Source organism: Atheta coriaria, unplaced genomic scaffold, assembly GCF_025399875.1.
Source record: "Atheta coriaria isolate IRGN ID8LTWV9N9 unplaced genomic scaffold, Caltech_Dcor_3.1 hic_scaffold_5_pilon, whole genome shotgun sequence".
Taxonomy (NCBI): domain Eukaryota; kingdom Metazoa; phylum Arthropoda; class Insecta; order Coleoptera; family Staphylinidae; genus Dalotia; species Dalotia coriaria.
In genome coordinates this window covers 1,572,677-1,590,814 of record NW_027045447.1, presented here as the reverse complement: position 1 = coordinate 1,590,814, position 18,138 = coordinate 1,572,677, and the positions used below count along the sequence as shown (strand labels likewise).

The following is an 18,138-nucleotide window of genomic DNA, read 5'->3' as shown; positions in this document are numbered from 1 at the left end:
ATACCGCATAAAAAATTTGCACCAACCTGCTTGTAGTCATCTATAGTGGATCATCTTGGAAAATTTAAACTAACTACAATTACGATAGACGGTAGAATCAGTAGAATGTTAATGAAGCACGTACCGGTCGGCTATCACGGACACTGTTATCATCAATTAATTCGATTTACAACAAGAGATTCTGATTCTAATCACGCACCGACGCGACGCGAGTAAACAAACAAGTGACCGTTAAGAAAAACAATACATTCCACATTTACGTGTTAGCGCCCTCCTGTGGCAATTTGAAAAAACCGTATTTAATAATAAAATATTTAAAAAACGAAGAATTATGCACATAAACAAAGGAATTTCAATCAAATTTTATGATTTAATAAAGTTTGACTTATATTTTACTTAAAAACTAATCAAATTAACTTTTCTTTTGCAATTTCATAAAATATTCGGTTTACGTAGAAGTGTAGGGCTGAAAGTAGAAGCTGAAATAATTAAATAGTCAAATTTTAGTCTATTGATTATATTTATTTTTAAGTATCATTCGTACACTATACCTTATAATTACACAAGTATTTTATAGTTATAATAAACATTTATATATGTATGGGGATGATATATTTATTAATTAAAATATCATTTCTATTAAACAAAGTGAAATCAAAACTAACAATTATTCATATGTGTACGCACTTAAATTAACCAATTAATATAATACAAAATCCATACATTGCTCAAATGGAAAATAACTGTTTTATTTCAAAATTATTTAATTGTCATTGTTCAACAAATACAATCGTCCCAAACTAAAGTAGAACTCGTTCAAAATGAAAGTTTAGTTTCGCCTCTATTCAACGAAGTGTCGTCCGCTTAACTTATAGTAAAATATATACAAAAACTATGAAATATAGTCAAAAATGTATTATTAATCGATTATGTACAAACATTTGTAAGTGTAAGAATATTACAAATCATTGGAAATTAGCTTTGAATCGCGCGTTCAATTAATTTAAAAAGTTTCTCGTTCTCGGTGCGTATGCAGAGAGCGACAAATCACATTATAGAACAAAGGCCAGTCAGCTCCGAACCTTTATTAACAGGAGGTACTTGCTTCAAGTCAATACCTTGAAGAGCCGGCTTCAGATACAACTGCACCGGCTCTTCACCTGGTGGTAAAGGTTGGGTGGGATCAACAGGTTCTATATTATTATCAACGTCTGAAGTATTATCTTTATTTTCTTTCGGGGCAATTACAGGCATTGGTTTCGAGATATTAATTTTTATTCTACCACCCATGCCGCCGGCCGGCACGGTCGGTATTGCGCCTGCATTATTGCAATCTAAGTTACCGTCTATTGTCGGCATGGTAAGCAACGGTTCGTTGCTGCTCACGATTGTCGTGGCTGTGGTTGTTGTTGTTGTTGTTGTGTTTTCCGCATCTGCCGTGTCAGTGTTCGCGGTTGGTGACGTTGGCGCTGTTTCGCACGCCGCCTCCGAGAGAGGCGAACGCGGATCTTGTGTCGCGTCGCCCTCGGCGTTTTCGTTTGTCGCATTAGGCACTGCTGGTTCAGATATTTCACCGATATCCATGAATGATTCATCTATGCGTCGAGTAAGAATTAAAACATTGTTTAATTGAACAACTTCTGTCAATCCGCGAATTTTAAAACGTTAAGCATGCAAAGTAAAAACAAAAAAGCACTTACCCTGTGGTGCGGGTTCCTCTGGGACTTTCGGCGAGCTCAGATGGAAGTTTTCAATGTCTGTGAAGCCATCGTCAACTGGTTCCTGTTTGACGACCACTCCCGCAATCAAACCGTTCTCGTCAAATTCGTAGTCATCGAGAACGATCCGCTCCGGTTCGACTTCATTGATAATCACATCGTCATCTTCGGCGTCCATAGGTTCATCTTCCATCTCTGGTTTCGCTTCGTCATCAGTCTTTGTTTCACCATTATGATCCTGCGACGTTTCGTCCATGTCTGCGTCAAGTTCCGATTTTGGCGTGTTAGGTTTGCTTGCGGACGATTCATCCAAACAAACAGGTGGTTCCTCATCGGGTACAACATCTAAACCGGGTATGGTTGTCGGTTCCTGTTTCATTTCAACATCACCGAGCAAATCAGTATCCATTGATACATTTGATATGCTGTGCTCTTCCATTGTTTCATTGGCTGTATCATTCGCCTATATTTTAGAAAAAATCACTAATATTTAGAACATTTCTTCATTATAAATTGATATTTAAACATTATACCTGTAGATCTTCGTAGCACAATGGATGATACGTCTTGTCTTCGACGCGAATGGCCATTTTCAGGTGCCATTCTTCCTTGTCCTCGTTGTAGAATTGTTCAAGTTTTTCTTGGCACACTTCACAACGTGGATCTTGATTGTTGATGTCGGCAGGTACACTGGGTATTTCAATTTCAGCCTCGTTTTCTTCGTCTTTGCCCTCGTTCTGGTTGAGTTGTTGATTTTCAAAGTAACATTTTTCTGCACACAATAAAAACAAAAAATAAATAACTACAGAAATACAAATAAATTTCCACAAAAACACCTCGTTCATCCAAATCTTCAATTTCTTCGTAGTTATTCCAATCCGTAATGGAATAATACCATCGTCTGCTGGAAGCTTTGCGAATATTCTTCTTCCCCTTGCGATTTTGCCTAAAGTGCCAGTCTAAATGCTGACTATACAGACTGGAATTCTCCTGAGCGAAACGCATCCCACAACTACTGCACTGCATCCCCGCATAGAACATGTGAACGAGGCCTGGCTGTCGACTAAAATACAATTTTAAAATAAAATCGTTCTTTCAAAAAAACTCACTATGATGATGAGATGTTACCCGATGAAATAAAAACATTTACTTACACTTTAAGTGAACTAGGATCGTCGAAACTAATCAGTTTCATTTGTACTTCGTGTTTGTGCATCCTCGGCGGCGATAGTTCCACCTCATGCTGTGGCATTTGCGGACTCAACTGCTGCTTGATTTCAGGTTTCACTGCTGCTGGCGCAGTCTGATTCTGCAACGTTGTCACAATACCCGTCGCAACTAGTTTTTGAAACAAATCGTTTATGTTTAACATTGGATTAGTAGGTGCTGGCGCAGGGGCAGGAGTTTGACTCGCGATTGGCGGAGGTACTGCCGTGTTAATCAACATTTGAGAATTCGATGAATTGTTTTGCGAAATAGATTGTACATGGGGTTCGATAATAGGAGGTGGGACAATTGTTGCTGGCTTCTCGATCTGATAGCTGCCCATGTTGCGTTGGGGCATAAGTGTTGGTAATGCGGCCGATGCAATCGATAGCAAATTGTCTAAATTGCCTGTAAATAATTATGTTAACATGTTTATCATAATAAGAAAAGTTTTAGAAAACTTACCAAAAGTAGGTTGTTGTATTATATTCAAAATCTGATTTTGCGGACTTCTGTCCGGGGAATGATCACTAAACCGACTCTTCCTCATGCGTTGTTGCGGCTGCTGTGCAGGCATACGCTCAGTGGAATTATCGCAGCCATCTTGACTATTCTCGCCCTCGGAAGTTGGTGGACCATTACCCTCCATGTCTTTCACATTCACAAACCCGGGTCGTACTCCTTTCGGCAGTACTGAAAAGCGAATAAAGTGCTTGCGTCCGTTGACCATCACTCCTTTTGGCAAACCGCCGAATTCTACATAATTCGGTTGATCGTTGATTAGCACAGTCCCCAAGCGATTCTTAAACCGCAGCGTGTTCATAATGCCGTCCACTTCGAACGACTGCGTGCGGCCATCGAGATAAATCGGCACAATAGTCTTCGCATCTACGATTAGATTCACTTTGCCCGCCACCAGGTCCGTGCGCTTCACATTGCCGATCTTCACTTGCGGCGCTGGCCCATCAATCTTGATCATCGCCAATTTGCCATCCAGCTCGACGTAGATCGGCGGCCCGCCAAAGAAGCACTCATGCGGCTTGCCGTCGATGTAGATCTCCCGCGTTGGTGCACCTAAACGTACCCTATGACAATGCCCGTTTATCAACACATCGCGGTACGGATCGTTAAAGGCAAGGACATAGGAATGGATGTCATCGAAGCTGACGCGCCTCTGACCTGCCTGAAAGGAAATCTCGCGGGGATCGTCGGGACTCATAAAGGCAATTGCGGTTTCGCCATAGAATAAAATATCACGCGGTTCACCATCAATGTTTATCGACTTAATATTTTCATGGCTCATACAGATGTCATCCTGCAAGTGCGACGGCGGCGATGGTACCGATGCCGAAATCGGATCGGCACCCACCTTGCCGCAAGCGTCCTCTTCGAAAACCGGGCCGATAAGAGGCCGCGCGCCAGCCCACAATGGGCCCTGCGGCAGCGGCCGAATCCACGGATCAGCACGTCCGCGAGTCGCACGTGTACTACCCGCAAACGCACCGCGCTTGCCTTTCCACTGCGGCTCGCGATTGAATCGCGGCTCGAAACGCTGGTTTTGCTGCGCGTTACTAGCATCGTCGAGCTTCTTTGTCGGCGCATCGACGTCCGAATCGAACTCGTCGTCGCTAATCGGCTGCATCATCATACTATTTAGGACTTCGTTCTCCTGTCGCTTCGCCTCTTTGAGTTTCTGATTCTCAATCTGCGCAATCATCTTGCCGATCAGGTTCGTCTCTTGCGCCTTGGTCATTTTACCAGACTTGATATTCTCTTCTTCAGCGGAGGTGATGAAGATTTTATTCTCTTCTTTTTTCGCAAACTGTTTCTGTTTAAATTTATCCGCTACACAAATGAATCAAAATTTATTAGACATCGTACATAAAATTGCGTTTTAAATAAATACCTTGCGCTTGTAGTCTAGATTTCTGCAATGAATCCTTGTTAGCGTTGGTGGCATTTGCCAACTTGGCACGAAGAACTTCCAAACTTAATTTCGGAACTGGTTCCTTGCTCTGAGATCCGTTGGTGTTTTCCTTTTCGATTGTTCCAGCAGGTTTATTCGAAATAATCGGTGCTGGCGGTGTGATTGGTCGGTCAACATCCTTATTTGGTAATTTACGCAAGTCAACATCCTCGCTACCAAATAATCTACACAATAAACACAATATTTAGCAACAATATTCAACATGCACTACAAATATTATAAACTTACGCATCAAACTTCTCTGCGCGATTCTTTTTGCTGCTTGGGCCATCATTAACCTCAGAAGACAAGCGTTTGTTGCCAATTGTACTGTTGGTTCGTAAGTCTGTATCTTTATCATCTATACACATTAATATTTAATAATTATTTCCAAGTTACCCAAATAAATTATAAATTTTAACTCACGTTTACTTTGTTTATCAGCTGGTCCACCTACACGTAGATCAACATCCTTCTTCTCATCCAGCTCGGGACTAATACTGATAGGCCGTTCACGACGATAATTCCGCCCTTTATCCTTCTTCGGTGATCGCCGATCATTGCGTTTCGATCGCTTGTCAGAATTACGAGAATTCTTACTTTTGCCATACTTCGACGAGGATTTCGATGGCGACTTGGAAGAGGAACGACTAGATTTTTTCGGAGACTCCAGCGAACTGGTAGACCCGGATGAGGATTTCGTCGAGTGCCGGGACGTCGACTTGCTCTTATTAGAAGGTGACGACGACCGTTTCGACTTAAGCGGTATACGAGAAAGTGGTTTCTTCGGCTCATCACGAAAACCTTTCTTGTCCGACAATATAATATTGTCGGCATCGTCAACAAGTGACACAATACCCGCCGCTGGAATTGTAATAGCAGGGGTGATTTGAACAGCCTGTTGCGCCTGTCGCAAAAGGCGCGGATCACGAATAGGAGGTCGCACACTTGGCACACCCAAAATAGGCATACTATTATTAACAGGAGTGATTGGTTTTGAGTTAGGAAACTTTTGATTAATCTGTGCCAACATCGCCTGAAAGATACATTTATACATAAATACACTATAAACAAACAAACAACTACAAAAAGTTATTATGATTATTAGTACCTTCGCAGAGTCATCCTTTTTATCGCTAAGCAGCTGTTTGGCAACTTCCGGTTTGAGTAACAACTGCAACAGATTCAAATGACTACTAAGTACTGTCGCGTGGAACGCGTCGTTAGTTACTTTGGAAGAGTTGGGCGAGGTGATTTTCACGCTCTCGTCGACCTTGGGAACGGCGGTGGTGCCCGACTTCTTAATCTGTTCCTGCAGCTTCACCTGCGTCTGCAACAGCTCCAACTCCAGCTTCTTTTGCTGCAGCTCAAGCAGCTGTTTCTGTTTGATAAGCAACTGCTGCTGCATATCGAGCGTAGATTCCGGCAACATGGCGGGGTTTACAGCCGCCGGTTTGGCAACTTCTTTGGTGGCCGTAATTTTCGCATTCTAAAATGTTTCATACATAGTTTAAACCACCATCATTTTTAAATAAACAACTTTAACTACATGTACTATTATCAGTAATACACACAAACTATAAATATGTTTACATTGTTGTGTGGAACTTATCTACAATCGCTTATTGTGATATTATCCTTGATATAAACAACCATGACTAAATAAATGTATGGAAATACCAATTCCGCGATAACAATTACATAATAATATCCTCTGTACTAGATTATATACTGTTGATGAAAAAATAAATAAAAACTTACTGCCGAATTAAGGAACTTTGGATTAAAATGAATATTCGGTGGTGCCGCCGTCACAGGCCACGCTGGATCCAGCCGGTTGGTGTTCACATCCAACGCGTAGAGCTTACTCTTCGAGAAAACGTCGTTCCACGTCTGGCGCAACTTGAACATCTCCATGCGCGTCTTCTCGTCGACCTGCAGCAGTAGTCGTAGTCGTTATTGCCAAGTTCAATGCGTTCCATCACAATTTAGGTGTTATTGTACTTACCACTTGAAACACCGAAGTAAACATCGTGGCCAGGTTCGCCGAGAACGCCGCCGTGTATGGTCCACTGACATTCTTGACAATACAGTCGATTAAATACAGCACTGGCAATTTAACATCCGTTCGGACCTAATTTGGGATAACACACTTTTATATAAACTCGACTTTACTCAAATTCGTCACTGACGCGCAGCGAATTATCTCTCCGGCGGGGAATTACAATCAAAATAATAAAAATATATATGCTGATATAGAACAAACAAAAAAACGTAGCAAAAGGAAACTGTGGAATCTTAAAAATTAATTAATAAATATTTATTCTTTGCATGTGCTGCCTTCCTCCAGGTGGTTCACAAGCAATAATAACAATTCGTCAATAATGAAAAATATATAGATAAGATATAGAAATAATGAATTTCATGTTCGATTGGATAGTTTTTATTAAACAATTTAACAACTTGTTTCGAAATGTGCTCGGATAGGCAAATGACTGCCCTTATTGTCAACTTAACGCTAGAGTAAAAGAAATTGTATGAAATAATAACCTTAGCCAGATGTTCTTCGATTGCTTCGGCGATGTCCTTCGCATGGGCAACGTTCTCCTCAGCGAGCATCGTCAGCACGCTGATGAGCGGCTTGCTGTTGCAGGTGAGATCCTGCAGGGTGGACTTGTAGGTGTCCTTCACCTCCTGGCTAGTCGCCATCGTGAATAATTAACTAACACTCTATTTAAATTAGTATCACAGATTATTTAAAGTTCTGAAAATAAAAATGTCCCCGTTAGTCATTAGCATACAACACTACACACCTACAGTGGCATACACGTGCACACGACTCTCAACGATATGTTCATAAATTTATTTTTGGCAGTGTCGCGTATTAATTCCGGTACAAATCCGCAACAAAACGTAATTACAGCGGTACGTCGTGTTCGATTTTCAATAAATGGCGCGATTTAGGGTCACCTCGTACTCGTTTACCTGGCCAAAGGTGCATGCGACCGCGTGCTCGGCCCAATCGAATCGATTTCGGTGATTGATTACGAAATGCGCAGCGAAATCGCACGAAATTCGTGCATTGCCTACGAATATGAGTTCGGTTCGAGCGAGTAGAACGTTTTCACCGTGCTCGATTTACGTTTTCGTGACGTTATCAACCGTGAACGTATTGATGATAAAGTCGGACAACATTACACCACAGAAAAACGGTAGACGTCAGCTACGGCTGCTTTCTTACCATTGTTAAGCGCTGCTGCTTGTTGGGAAACTCCTTAGACGATCATCGTGGTCAGTTTCGTTGTCCGTTAGGGATGCACAACGATATGTTCACTAGCTTTTAGCACTGTTTGTCGATTATTCTAGCACGCACTGCTCGACCCAATATGGCGATTGCAAACTGACTGCTGCTGTGGCGTTTGGCGTGAGGTCGCTTGGATTTTTCGAGGCGCGCTGCGATCGCGGCACGCCGGGGGAACTCAAATTAAACAGCGCGCGTGCGTTGCAACTGTCATTATCGGATTACTCTATTGTTTAGTTTAAACCAGTTTACCTAATTCTAGGTATAAATTTTACGCTGAAATTTTAAGCTTATACAAATTAGTGTTTACTAAGAAAAATTATAAACATTATTCTAAAAATCAAGTTGCTTTACTTTATATGTATTTACCTGTCATTATTATGACAATAATGCATGCGTACTTCGCATGCGCAAACAAAATCCTGCTGCTTCACTGCTGGCCGTATGCTGTCATAGTGACAGTCAACATAAATAATTTTGCAATATTGTAACTGGCACGAACAAAAAACACAGACGCCCGTTTTATAAACAAATTGTGTGCGACGTGCCGAACATTCGAAGTCCAAAAGTGTTGGACGCACGTAATCAAAGTGGTAAGTAATAAATTTACGAAAATTTCATGTACTTGCTCACTGTATCTATAAGATAATGTAAACATCAACATTAACGTTATTAAATTAAATTGCGCTAAGTGAACCATGACCGCTCTCTAGTCTCGAATTCCCTTTGTTAACTGTAGCATATGGTTTTTCAGTGATGATTGCATTAACGTTCTAAACGAGCGGCAGAATGGAAGACTACAAGTTCCTGTTTAAAGTGGTGCTTGTTGGCAATGCTGGTGTTGGCAAGACATGCCTTGTGCGGCGTTTCACGCAGGGGTTGTTTCCGCCCGGACAGGGCGCTACAATTGGTGTAGATTTTATGATTAAGACTGTTGAGGTAGACAATGAAAAAGTTAAGGTTTGTACATGTTTATTTTCTACATTTTTGGCATGTGAATTGTTAAAAAACTCTTTAAAATGACTACAATTTTTTTTGTGTGTTGCAGTTGCAAATTTGGGACACGGCCGGCCAGGAGAGGTTCCGCTCTATTACACAGAGCTACTACAGGTCTGCACATGCACTCATCTTAGTTTACGACATATCATGTCAGCCGACATTTGACTGCCTGCCGGATTGGCTGCGGGAAATCGAAGAATACGCGAGCAGCAAAGTACTCCGAATATTAGTGGGTAATAAAATGGACAGGGAGGATCGAGAGATTCCGCGGCATGTGGGCGAAGATTTCGCGCAGCAACATAATATGTATTTTCTGGAAACTTCTGCGAAAGAGGCGGAAAATGTCGAAAAGTTATTTATGCAAATTGCAGAGGACTTAATGGAGGTAGGTTTTAACTATTTAAAGTATTTTTTAACATTTAAAATACCAATTTGAATAATAGTCAAAAATGACTCATACATGTGACGCAATCAGCGTTGTTTTATGTAGAAAATGTCGCAACTATATTTATAACTAATATTTGCTTTTCGTGGAATTTCCAGCAAGCTAGAAGAAGAGATTTGCTGCGCTACGATAGCCACACGACCCACATCGAGGGCAAGACGAGCACAATAGGCGACAGCAATTGTTGTAGTAAAATGAATTGAAAACTGCACGAATTTGCACAAAGTCGTCGCCGTCGCGTTATTGTTGTTCACGTTTCTTTATTTACACAACTTACATCGTCAATCGTACTATAAATTAGGTTGTACTCAGGTAATGAAATAATCACGTGCGATTCGTCTGCGCCGACATTCGTAAACCGCGAACACGAACAAAAACGCAATGAACAAACCCAACACATACTCTATAACAATGTGGGTGTGCGGACGAGTCATACGTATGCGCGCGTGTAGGTGTATGGGAAGATGGGCAGGTATTTATGTTTGCACATTAATTTATTGATTTGTTGAGAAACCAGTGAATGTAATACTACTGTTGCTTATTATTCGAGCGTTGAATATATTTATTCCAGGTTATTTATTTTCGAAGCAATAATTGGCGTAAATTCATTTTCGGTTCGGTCGAAACCTGAAAACTTTGATACTACCTAAATAAACTATCTTTGCTGTGATGTTCTGTGAATGTAATGGTACAATTATGAAGCATTCCGGTCTGATTTGTTGTATTTGAGGTCCCAGACCGCACTTATACAAATAAAGAAGACATTTTCTATTATAAATATTGTAATCTTAGTTGACTTGTGAATCACAGCAATTTTGCACGTTTTTTTTTTAATAGTTTTTAAACGTTTTGGTAGTCGTAGGCTGTAAGTATGGCGAGCCAAAGAATTTATGACGTCACTGCAAGCAAATATTAGTAAGAAAATATTTGTTTGTTTGAAAACATCACCTGTGAATGTAAATATCACAAATATCAAGCCAATTATGGACCATATAACGTTGTAATCGAGTTCATCAGTCAGTCAAATCTTATGAGCATTATTAGTGGATTAATTCGTGAATTTGTTAATTAATTTATAACACTTAGCGTTTTTTTTTTTTTTTCATTATTGGAATTTTGTAATAAGTAGCGATCACATTGTACTAGTGTAATCTTGTTGAATATTTCAAAACACTGTGTCAAAAGCAAAGAAAAAAAAAACGCGAAACTGGTGGTTGTAACAATTTGCAAGCTTTAATTAATTCTTTGATATTTGTAACGAGCTAGTATGTAAGGATATTTGTTATTGTTTGTAATGGATCACTTCATTTGCACCCATCGTCGATATTTGCATGGTGTAGGTATGATTTTTGATATTTTATCATTAACATGTATTTCATAGACTTTTTTAATGAAAATACGAAATTGTATGCATCATTCAAAATAAAAATGATACACTAACCAATTGATTCAGTTAATTTGTGTTTTCCTCTAGTCAGCAAAATATTAAACATCTTTACCGAAATCTTGGATATTTAAAATGTCTTTCGTAAAGTTAAACAACTTTTCCTCTCTTTGTGGATTCCTTACGCTTGAAGAAAGTTCTTGAATTCGACAATTTGAGATGTAAGTACCTCCATCACCTTCCAACTTCGGTGAAATCGTTGCATACACAATTGGATAAGCCCCCTCGATGGCTGTCTGATTAAATCACGAAACAATAAGCCATAAACAGCTATACAACCCGTAATTAAAGCAGAAGTTAATTGCAGGAGTTAATCATGGGCAATTACCTTAAACATTAACTTCATGAACCATTCGGCGTACTGCTTAACGAAGGAGTTTTCGAACAAGTCGGTGTTTACGACGCCCGGATGAACCGCATGGACTTGCACATTTATTCCATCAGCGAGTAGCAATCTGTTGAGGTAGGTTGTGAAATGAACCTGCGCTAATTTAGAAGTGGCGTATGCGTCGAATGACACGTATTGTTTTCTGCAATTTTTTTAAAAAGACAAATTAATTGTTTTAAGTCTTGTTAAGACTTGGTTTACTAACTTGTTGTTTATATCCTGGAAATTATACTTTCCATAGGTGTAAACACAGGAGGAGACGTTGACAATACGTGCATGTTCTTCTGCAGTCCCTCCACGTTTCAGTAACGGCAATAATAAATGCGTCAACAGGAAATGACCTAAGTAATTCGTTGCAAACTGTGATTCGTATCCATCAGGACTTTCCTTATAAGGTGCAAACATTATACCAGCTATAAAAGGAAATAAATACCAAAATTTTATTTTATATTGAATTTTAATTACCGAGCAGATTAAAATCATCCCACTTACCATTGTTAATCAGGTAGTTAATGTGTGGGCAATTTTGTGTCACAATCGCCGCGAATTCACGCACGCTGGCATTGTTGCTGGTGTCCAGTGCAAACACTTTCAACTCGCCGGTACTCACACCATCAGCGCGAATATGCGTGCCGACTTTTTCACCTTCGGGGACCTTTCTACAGCCTGCATAAACTCTTGCAACTCAATAAATGTACAATATTAGTTTTTACACTTCACATACCCATTATTACTTGCATATCGCATTGCATCAGCAATTTAATCACTTCGTAGCCAATTCCTCTCGTTCCACCTGTTATTACGACGATTTTACCGGATTTTATGACTGGCTCTGGAAGTATATACATTGTGTAAACATTTTAAACAAAAAGCAAACAAATCAACTCTCGTCCTTCATCGCAAAACTCATTTTATAACTTAAACATACCGATTTTATTCCTTTTTCTCAATAACATATCATCCATAACTCCTTCTGCGCCGATGAGATTATAAACAATGTGACTTTTGATTTCGGCGACGACATGATCCACAGATTTGCCAGTTACTATCGAAGTTAGTGAAATGAAGAGGATGCAAAGCACGACGATGGCGACTCCACCATAAATTAACAAGTTTATCATCTTGCTGCCTCAACAGTCTGCTGAAACATCATAAAATCCACAATAATTACCTATGTATTTAATTAAGGTGAAGAAGTGTTATGAGTTATTTTATTTGCTTACACCACAAACACGCACTTCAATAAAAAAGAAAACTTTCACATGCGACGCACTTGTGCTGATTGTCGAAACGCGCCTCACCTACAGACCTGAGGTCTTCTACACGTTGACGAAAACAAAAAGAATAAAAAACGTAATGTGTGATGCGTTAAAGAATTTACACTGCAGATATACCTGCTGCTGCTGGCTTTCTAAAAGCCACCGAACGACTGCGCGCGGTTTTCAACCGTTCAGTAATACGAGCCGCGAGCAAAAACACGAAATGTTTTTTTTTTGTATACTGATACTTATTTTTGTTTTTAAAACATGTGGTATATACAATACTAGCGACCCGCCCCGGCTTCGCACGGTTGCAATACTGATACTAAATACACTACAGAAAAACTGTGAACGTTGTGGTATAAAATATATAGCCCATGTAATTAAAATCGATCCAGTAGTTTTGATTTATTCATTACTGCCCGTGGCCCGCACGCGTTAAATTTGGAGTAAAACAATCCCCCTTTCCCTATACCATGAAGATTTCCTGCTATCTTTGGAATATCTAAATTCATACACTACATTTTTACTTATTTACTTTTTACATTTTATAGTATGTGCCGCAGTAAAAAATATCTAAATTCTTACCATTTAGAAACAAAAGATAATCAACAATCATAAAAAACAAAATATACCTATTCTATTCAGTTCTTTTTTTTTACTGAAATACCTCTAATTTATATTTTAAAACTACTATCATACAATTATTTATCGTAACTTACTTATAATTACTGATACGTTGTCGCGCTGAAAAGAACGTTTTTATTACCTAAGTATTGCTATTTTCCTCGCTGGAGAGCTCCGATATAATAAACGTGCCCGATCGCTGCGAAATTCAAAGTGCTACAGAGAAAACCGCGGCCGGCCGGTACCGCCGAAAACGCTACGTCCGCAATTTTTAAAAAATCCGTTGCGTAGTTTCAAAGATTTAAGCATACAAAGGGACAGACAGAGAAAGCGACTTTCCTTCTCCAAACAAAAACATCAACCGATCAACTTCAACCCACACGTACACCCATGCACACGTCTGTGCTTAGGGGGGGGAAGCTACGAAGCATCGCACAAAGAGTAGACGGCAGAGTTTACAACATCATATTAGAAACCTCAAAAATAACAGTACTTCTCCACTATTTAATGGATGTTATTATACATACAAACCTTCCTCTTGAATTACTCTATCTATTAAAAAAAACCGCATCAAAATCCGTTGCGTAGTTTCAAAGATTTAAACATACAAAAAAAAAGCGACTTTACTTTATACTATGTAGTGATACAATGGGCACGTGATATTTAATTAATTCGTCGTTTTGGACACCTTAATTAAAGATTTGATTATTTCATTATCACAATAATAAATTGCATTATTGAATTCACGTTGCAAATGCCAATTACATGTAATTTCTTTTTCTGTTATTATCGTCATAAAATTTGAATGCATTTGTCTACTAAACTATTTTGTTTTTATCTTCCTACGCTACATGTTTTGAAAAATTTGTTTGTTAGCTAAGAAAAGAATAAGAATTGCACCTGCAATTTTTATCAATATACATGTGGTCGTGTTGCGTAATGTGGCGGTGCAATATTGACAATAATTTTCGCAACTTTCGTGTTATTTGCGTCATGTTTTTGAATCCATAAGTTGATTGCTAATAAACAGTTATGTTCACAGAAAATTAAAGCTGTAAACTGTAAACGATCGTATCGTTAAATATGCACTCATGATTCATGCTTATTGTTATTGGGCAATGAACGGTGCATATGCAACTAGTATTAGCAAGTGTTGGAATACTCGTTGATCTTGGCATTAAAGAAAAAAAGCAACATAACCTACATAAACAAAATATTCGTAGTTTGTTCTCAAATCTATCCCAAAATTTATGCCGGAAAATAATAAATTAAAAACTCTTAAAAAACTTGTTTTTTATAAAGTACCGAGTGATGCCATTTATTATAAAGCATTTTATTTATAAAACGCGGTTACTTACTTCAGATGATTCCATTTATCTACATTTTTATTGCCGCGTGCCACGTGTAACCCAAAACAACAAAACACAAAGCAGAGAGAAACCTAGAAAACAGAGATTAATCTTTCTGACAATCAAGCACGACTAAAGACTTATCGTAATGCTGTCTACCTTTTTATACCCTCGGTCAACCCGCAAAAAGTGGTGGGGTAATAATCTGGATTGTATGAAAGTAGCTTTACTTTCCTGCCGTTCTGCTGTCAGTATTACATCGCCACCTAGTCACAAAACGACGCATCACGACTACACTTTCACTGTTTGACTTCCTTGTTCGTAGTTAGTGCGTTCATTCTCATTCGGTGGCGGATGATCAGCATTTTCTGACGTTTGTATTATTTGCTCGCACCGAAGTAGCGAGTGACTATCCCAGATCACATAAATACGTTGAACATTCAGTCTCTGGATTATTGTACGTGTATATCACGCAATTTATAACCGTATAACAATCAGGTATGTCCACGTTCGTCTTAAATATCCAATCATTTATGTATTAACGTTTGCAATTTCTAGACAGACAAAAAAAGAAGAATGGGTGACACAGGAAATAATTCGGAAAACCGCTCTCGCGGCTTTGAAACCTTAAAGATTCATGTAATGCAACACAAAGTTGAGGTGGCCCTATGGGCCATAAGAGTTCTCACCATTCTCTTCAGCATTGGATACTTTATACCCATATTTAGGTAAGTCAACAATCAAAGTCATTAATGTTCTAATGACCTTAAACTTTGTGCTCTTCAATTAAATACAAAATGAGTTGCATGATCAAATAATTGTGTTGCATGTGTTGCCATATCATTAAGTTTCATATTTTACATCTGACTTGCTATGTGTGCTGTGTGCTTGCTGAGCATCAGATCCTCTTATGTGACATACTTTCACCACAAGTCAATTTGCAAATCATAAGTGTTCACATCAGACAACAAAGTGAAATATTTTACATTAATTAATTGCCGTTTTTTATTTTATTTTTACAGTTCTTCAACAAATGCTTACTACAAGGCACTTGTTGCAAATGCGGCGACAAGTGCGCTAAGACTACACCAGCGCCTTGGAGGCGTACAGATTTCACGCGAGTTCTTCGTCCGCGTGCTCACTGAAGACAGTTGCCATTATTTATTCTATTCGTTGATCTTCTTGTATGTGACGCCCATCACATTGGCGCTGTTCCCTGTGGCGCTATTTGCCATCCTGCATGCCGCCAGTTATTCCCTCACATTATTGGATGTAAGTTGCTGAATAATTAATTAAGCAATGTCTACAATTGATGTATGATTGTGTTAATCAATAATTTTCTACTGTAGCAACTCGGCCAGAACTCATGGTGGGGCGCTCGGCTGCTTATTTCAGTTGTGGAGTTCCAATCGCGCAATATTTTGCGTCTTGTGTCATTTACCGAAATTCTCTTGATGCCAGTAACGCTTATTCTTATCTGCATGTAAGTTAAATATTCATTTAAGTAATCATACGAAATTATAACCAATTTCTTTATTATTTAGGGGTCGCGCTGGTTTGTTGACGCCATTTATTTACTATCACTTTGTGATGCAGCGTTACACTTCGCGCAGAAACCCGTACACTAGAAACATGTTCCACGAACTGCGCGCCATGTTTGAATCGGTGGCGCAAAAACCAAGTATGCCCGGCATTGTGCGTAAAGCCATCTACACCGGCATTGGATTTGTTAGCCGGCTGGCACCGCCACAGCAGACCGCGTAAATTCAAGACATGACATGTGACTAATTTGATATAATTCCGTCGTACCTTCTTCTATTGCGTTTGTCACACACGAAATTGTTGTTTTCGTATTCTACTCTCTGCAAATGATGGCGCCACGAACATGATCGAAAGACTGAACAACTTGAACCAATGAACACGTATCCATTTATGCGATGGCCATGCAGCCATTGAACACGCTCGATTTTGTCATTATTTGCAAGGTAGTATCATGTATTAACTATTTTTTGCGTTTACGTAGACGGTGCATTCCGTATTGGAATTATAGTGTGTCTACAATTTTGGTCGGAGTTTTTTTTTTGTTTTTCTTTTACAAGGTGTTTGATTGTATTTAGGGTTTTATTATAAATAAAATATATAAATCAATCAGCAAATGGTTAAATTTTTCAGTCATGTGTGTAATTGTAGGATTATTGCTTTAATAATCTTTAATACCATTATCTTGGAATAAAGATAAAGATTATTGTGAAATTTCTAAAACGTTTAGTGGAAAGCGTCATGTATCACCTGTACTAATAAAGCAATTTACAATTTTCCATTGCCATTTATTTAAATCATGCATACGCCATAAATCTGTTGGAAGTACTCTAAAATGTTCATTAAATTAATGTCCAATAAATTAATTTTTTTCTCTAATGACGAGCCGAATTTTGTTTAAGAAAAATTTTCTGTCGAAACGAATTGAAAAAAAAGTGTAATTGTTATTTACAATACTTAAATACTTAATTGACAAATTTGAATTAATATACATTTTCATAATCATTATCATAAACTGTTTTCATTTATAATTAGCAATAAAAACTTTAATTTTTCTATTTTCACCTTTAAAGCGCCAGTTTTTGCACAGTTTTGAGGCACAAAAAGGTTCAAGGCCGTGTAAAGTACTTTAGTCACTGGCTTTAGTGACGAGGTGGAACTTACGCCTGCGCATTTCGCTACGGTGCAGCAGAAAACCATATGAAATATCATGCGCCTTCAGTGAAACAAGTCAAAGGCATTTGTAACCTTACATTCCCTAGTAGTGTGCAATCAAATTTCGATGATTTTAAATACAAAAGTTCAAATACTAAAACCTAAACGTGGAAACGTAAAAGGTGAGTGAAAGTAGAAAAAATAGTGTAAGCATAACGTTGCTAAACGTTGTTAAACAAAAATTTAGTTAATATTTAGTGTATTTTTATTATTTTCTAAGTTGAATACGTAATCCATGGTTTATAAAATGTATTTATTAATATAATTTTGTGATTTTCTTGGATTTTACAATTTTGTATGCGAGTTTTACATGTTTCGCCCTGTGGGCATCATCAGAAACTGCGTAAAACATGTAAAACTCGCATACAAAATTGTAAAATCCAAGAAAATCACAAAAAAAATCACAAAATATTAATAAATACATTTTATTTAGTGTATATTAAACGTATAGTTAATTTATAACATTTTGGAGGAGGTGCCTGGCAAGAAAACGCGATTTTGAACCTTTTATCTTAAAAGTATTTTGTTTTACTTTCAACCGTACAAGTATTATTATTAATGTTTTCATATCTATTATAACAAATGAGAATACCAGTTTATTTTTTAAATCTGTAATAAAAATCGTAAAATACGATGTAATATAATAAAAAATAACTATGTATATCATGTACCCAATTTTTCA

At 38.4% G+C, this 18,138-nt stretch overlaps 4 protein-coding genes across 14 annotated transcripts; 2 read left to right on the top strand and 2 right to left on the bottom strand.

The window, feature by feature from the left end:
- Window positions 1–501: 501 nt before the first annotated feature.
- Pcf11 (Pcf11 cleavage and polyadenylation factor subunit) lies at window positions 502–8,358 on the bottom strand. Its single transcript, XM_065303497.1, has 15 exons — window positions 8,132–8,358; window positions 7,441–7,654; window positions 6,899–7,024; window positions 6,652–6,825; window positions 6,122–6,379; window positions 6,002–6,064; window positions 5,317–5,926; window positions 5,140–5,251; window positions 4,831–5,075; window positions 3,390–4,769; window positions 2,873–3,332; window positions 2,555–2,781; window positions 2,252–2,490; window positions 1,701–2,181; window positions 502–1,595 (listed from the first exon to the last, which is right to left on the bottom strand). The coding sequence occupies exons 2-15, from the start codon at window positions 7,597–7,599 to the stop codon at window positions 1,048–1,050; spliced, it is 5,082 nt and encodes a 1,693-aa protein (XP_065159569.1). The 5' UTR covers window positions 7,600–7,654; window positions 8,132–8,358; the 3' UTR covers window positions 502–1,047.
- Window positions 8,359–8,613: 255 nt separating this feature from the next.
- On the top strand, window positions 8,614–11,079 carry LOC135792785 (ras-related protein Rab-30-like). Of its 2 annotated transcripts, none has more exons than XM_065303511.1 (4): window positions 8,614–8,784; window positions 8,931–9,151; window positions 9,240–9,575; window positions 9,734–11,079. In XM_065303511.1, exons 2-4 carry the CDS (start codon window positions 8,981–8,983, stop codon window positions 9,836–9,838), a joined length of 612 nt encoding a protein of 203 aa, XP_065159583.1. In that variant the 5' UTR covers window positions 8,614–8,784; window positions 8,931–8,980; the 3' UTR covers window positions 9,839–11,079. The 2 variants fall into 2 exon arrangements, with proteins under 2 accessions (XP_065159583.1, XP_065159582.1); XM_065303510.1 differs by having other exon boundaries at window positions 8,615–8,784; window positions 8,946–9,151.
- On the bottom strand, window positions 11,005–14,945 carry LOC135792782 (retinol dehydrogenase 12). Of its 10 annotated transcripts, none has more exons than XM_065303499.1 (8): window positions 14,862–14,945; window positions 14,712–14,794; window positions 12,396–12,608; window positions 12,192–12,299; window positions 11,960–12,133; window positions 11,673–11,880; window positions 11,408–11,609; window positions 11,005–11,315 (listed from the first exon to the last, which is right to left on the bottom strand). In XM_065303499.1, exons 3-8 carry the CDS (start codon window positions 12,586–12,588, stop codon window positions 11,121–11,123), a joined length of 1,080 nt encoding a protein of 359 aa, XP_065159571.1. In that variant the 5' UTR covers window positions 12,589–12,608; window positions 14,712–14,794; window positions 14,862–14,945; the 3' UTR covers window positions 11,005–11,120. The 10 variants fall into 10 exon arrangements, with proteins under 10 accessions (XP_065159571.1, XP_065159577.1, XP_065159572.1 ...); XM_065303505.1 differs by having other exon boundaries at window positions 12,396–12,605; XM_065303500.1 differs by lacking the exons at window positions 14,712–14,794; window positions 14,862–14,945 and adding exons at window positions 12,691–12,786; window positions 12,862–12,969.
- Window positions 14,946–15,004: 59 nt separating this feature from the next.
- On the top strand, window positions 15,005–16,858 carry Kr-h2 (Krueppel homolog 2). Its single transcript, XM_065303509.1, has 5 exons — window positions 15,005–15,200; window positions 15,261–15,430; window positions 15,725–15,974; window positions 16,052–16,185; window positions 16,247–16,858. Exons 2-5 carry the CDS (start codon window positions 15,279–15,281, stop codon window positions 16,464–16,466), a joined length of 756 nt encoding a protein of 251 aa, XP_065159581.1. The 5' UTR covers window positions 15,005–15,200; window positions 15,261–15,278; the 3' UTR covers window positions 16,467–16,858.
- The last annotated feature ends 1,280 nt before the right edge of the window (window positions 16,859–18,138 follow it).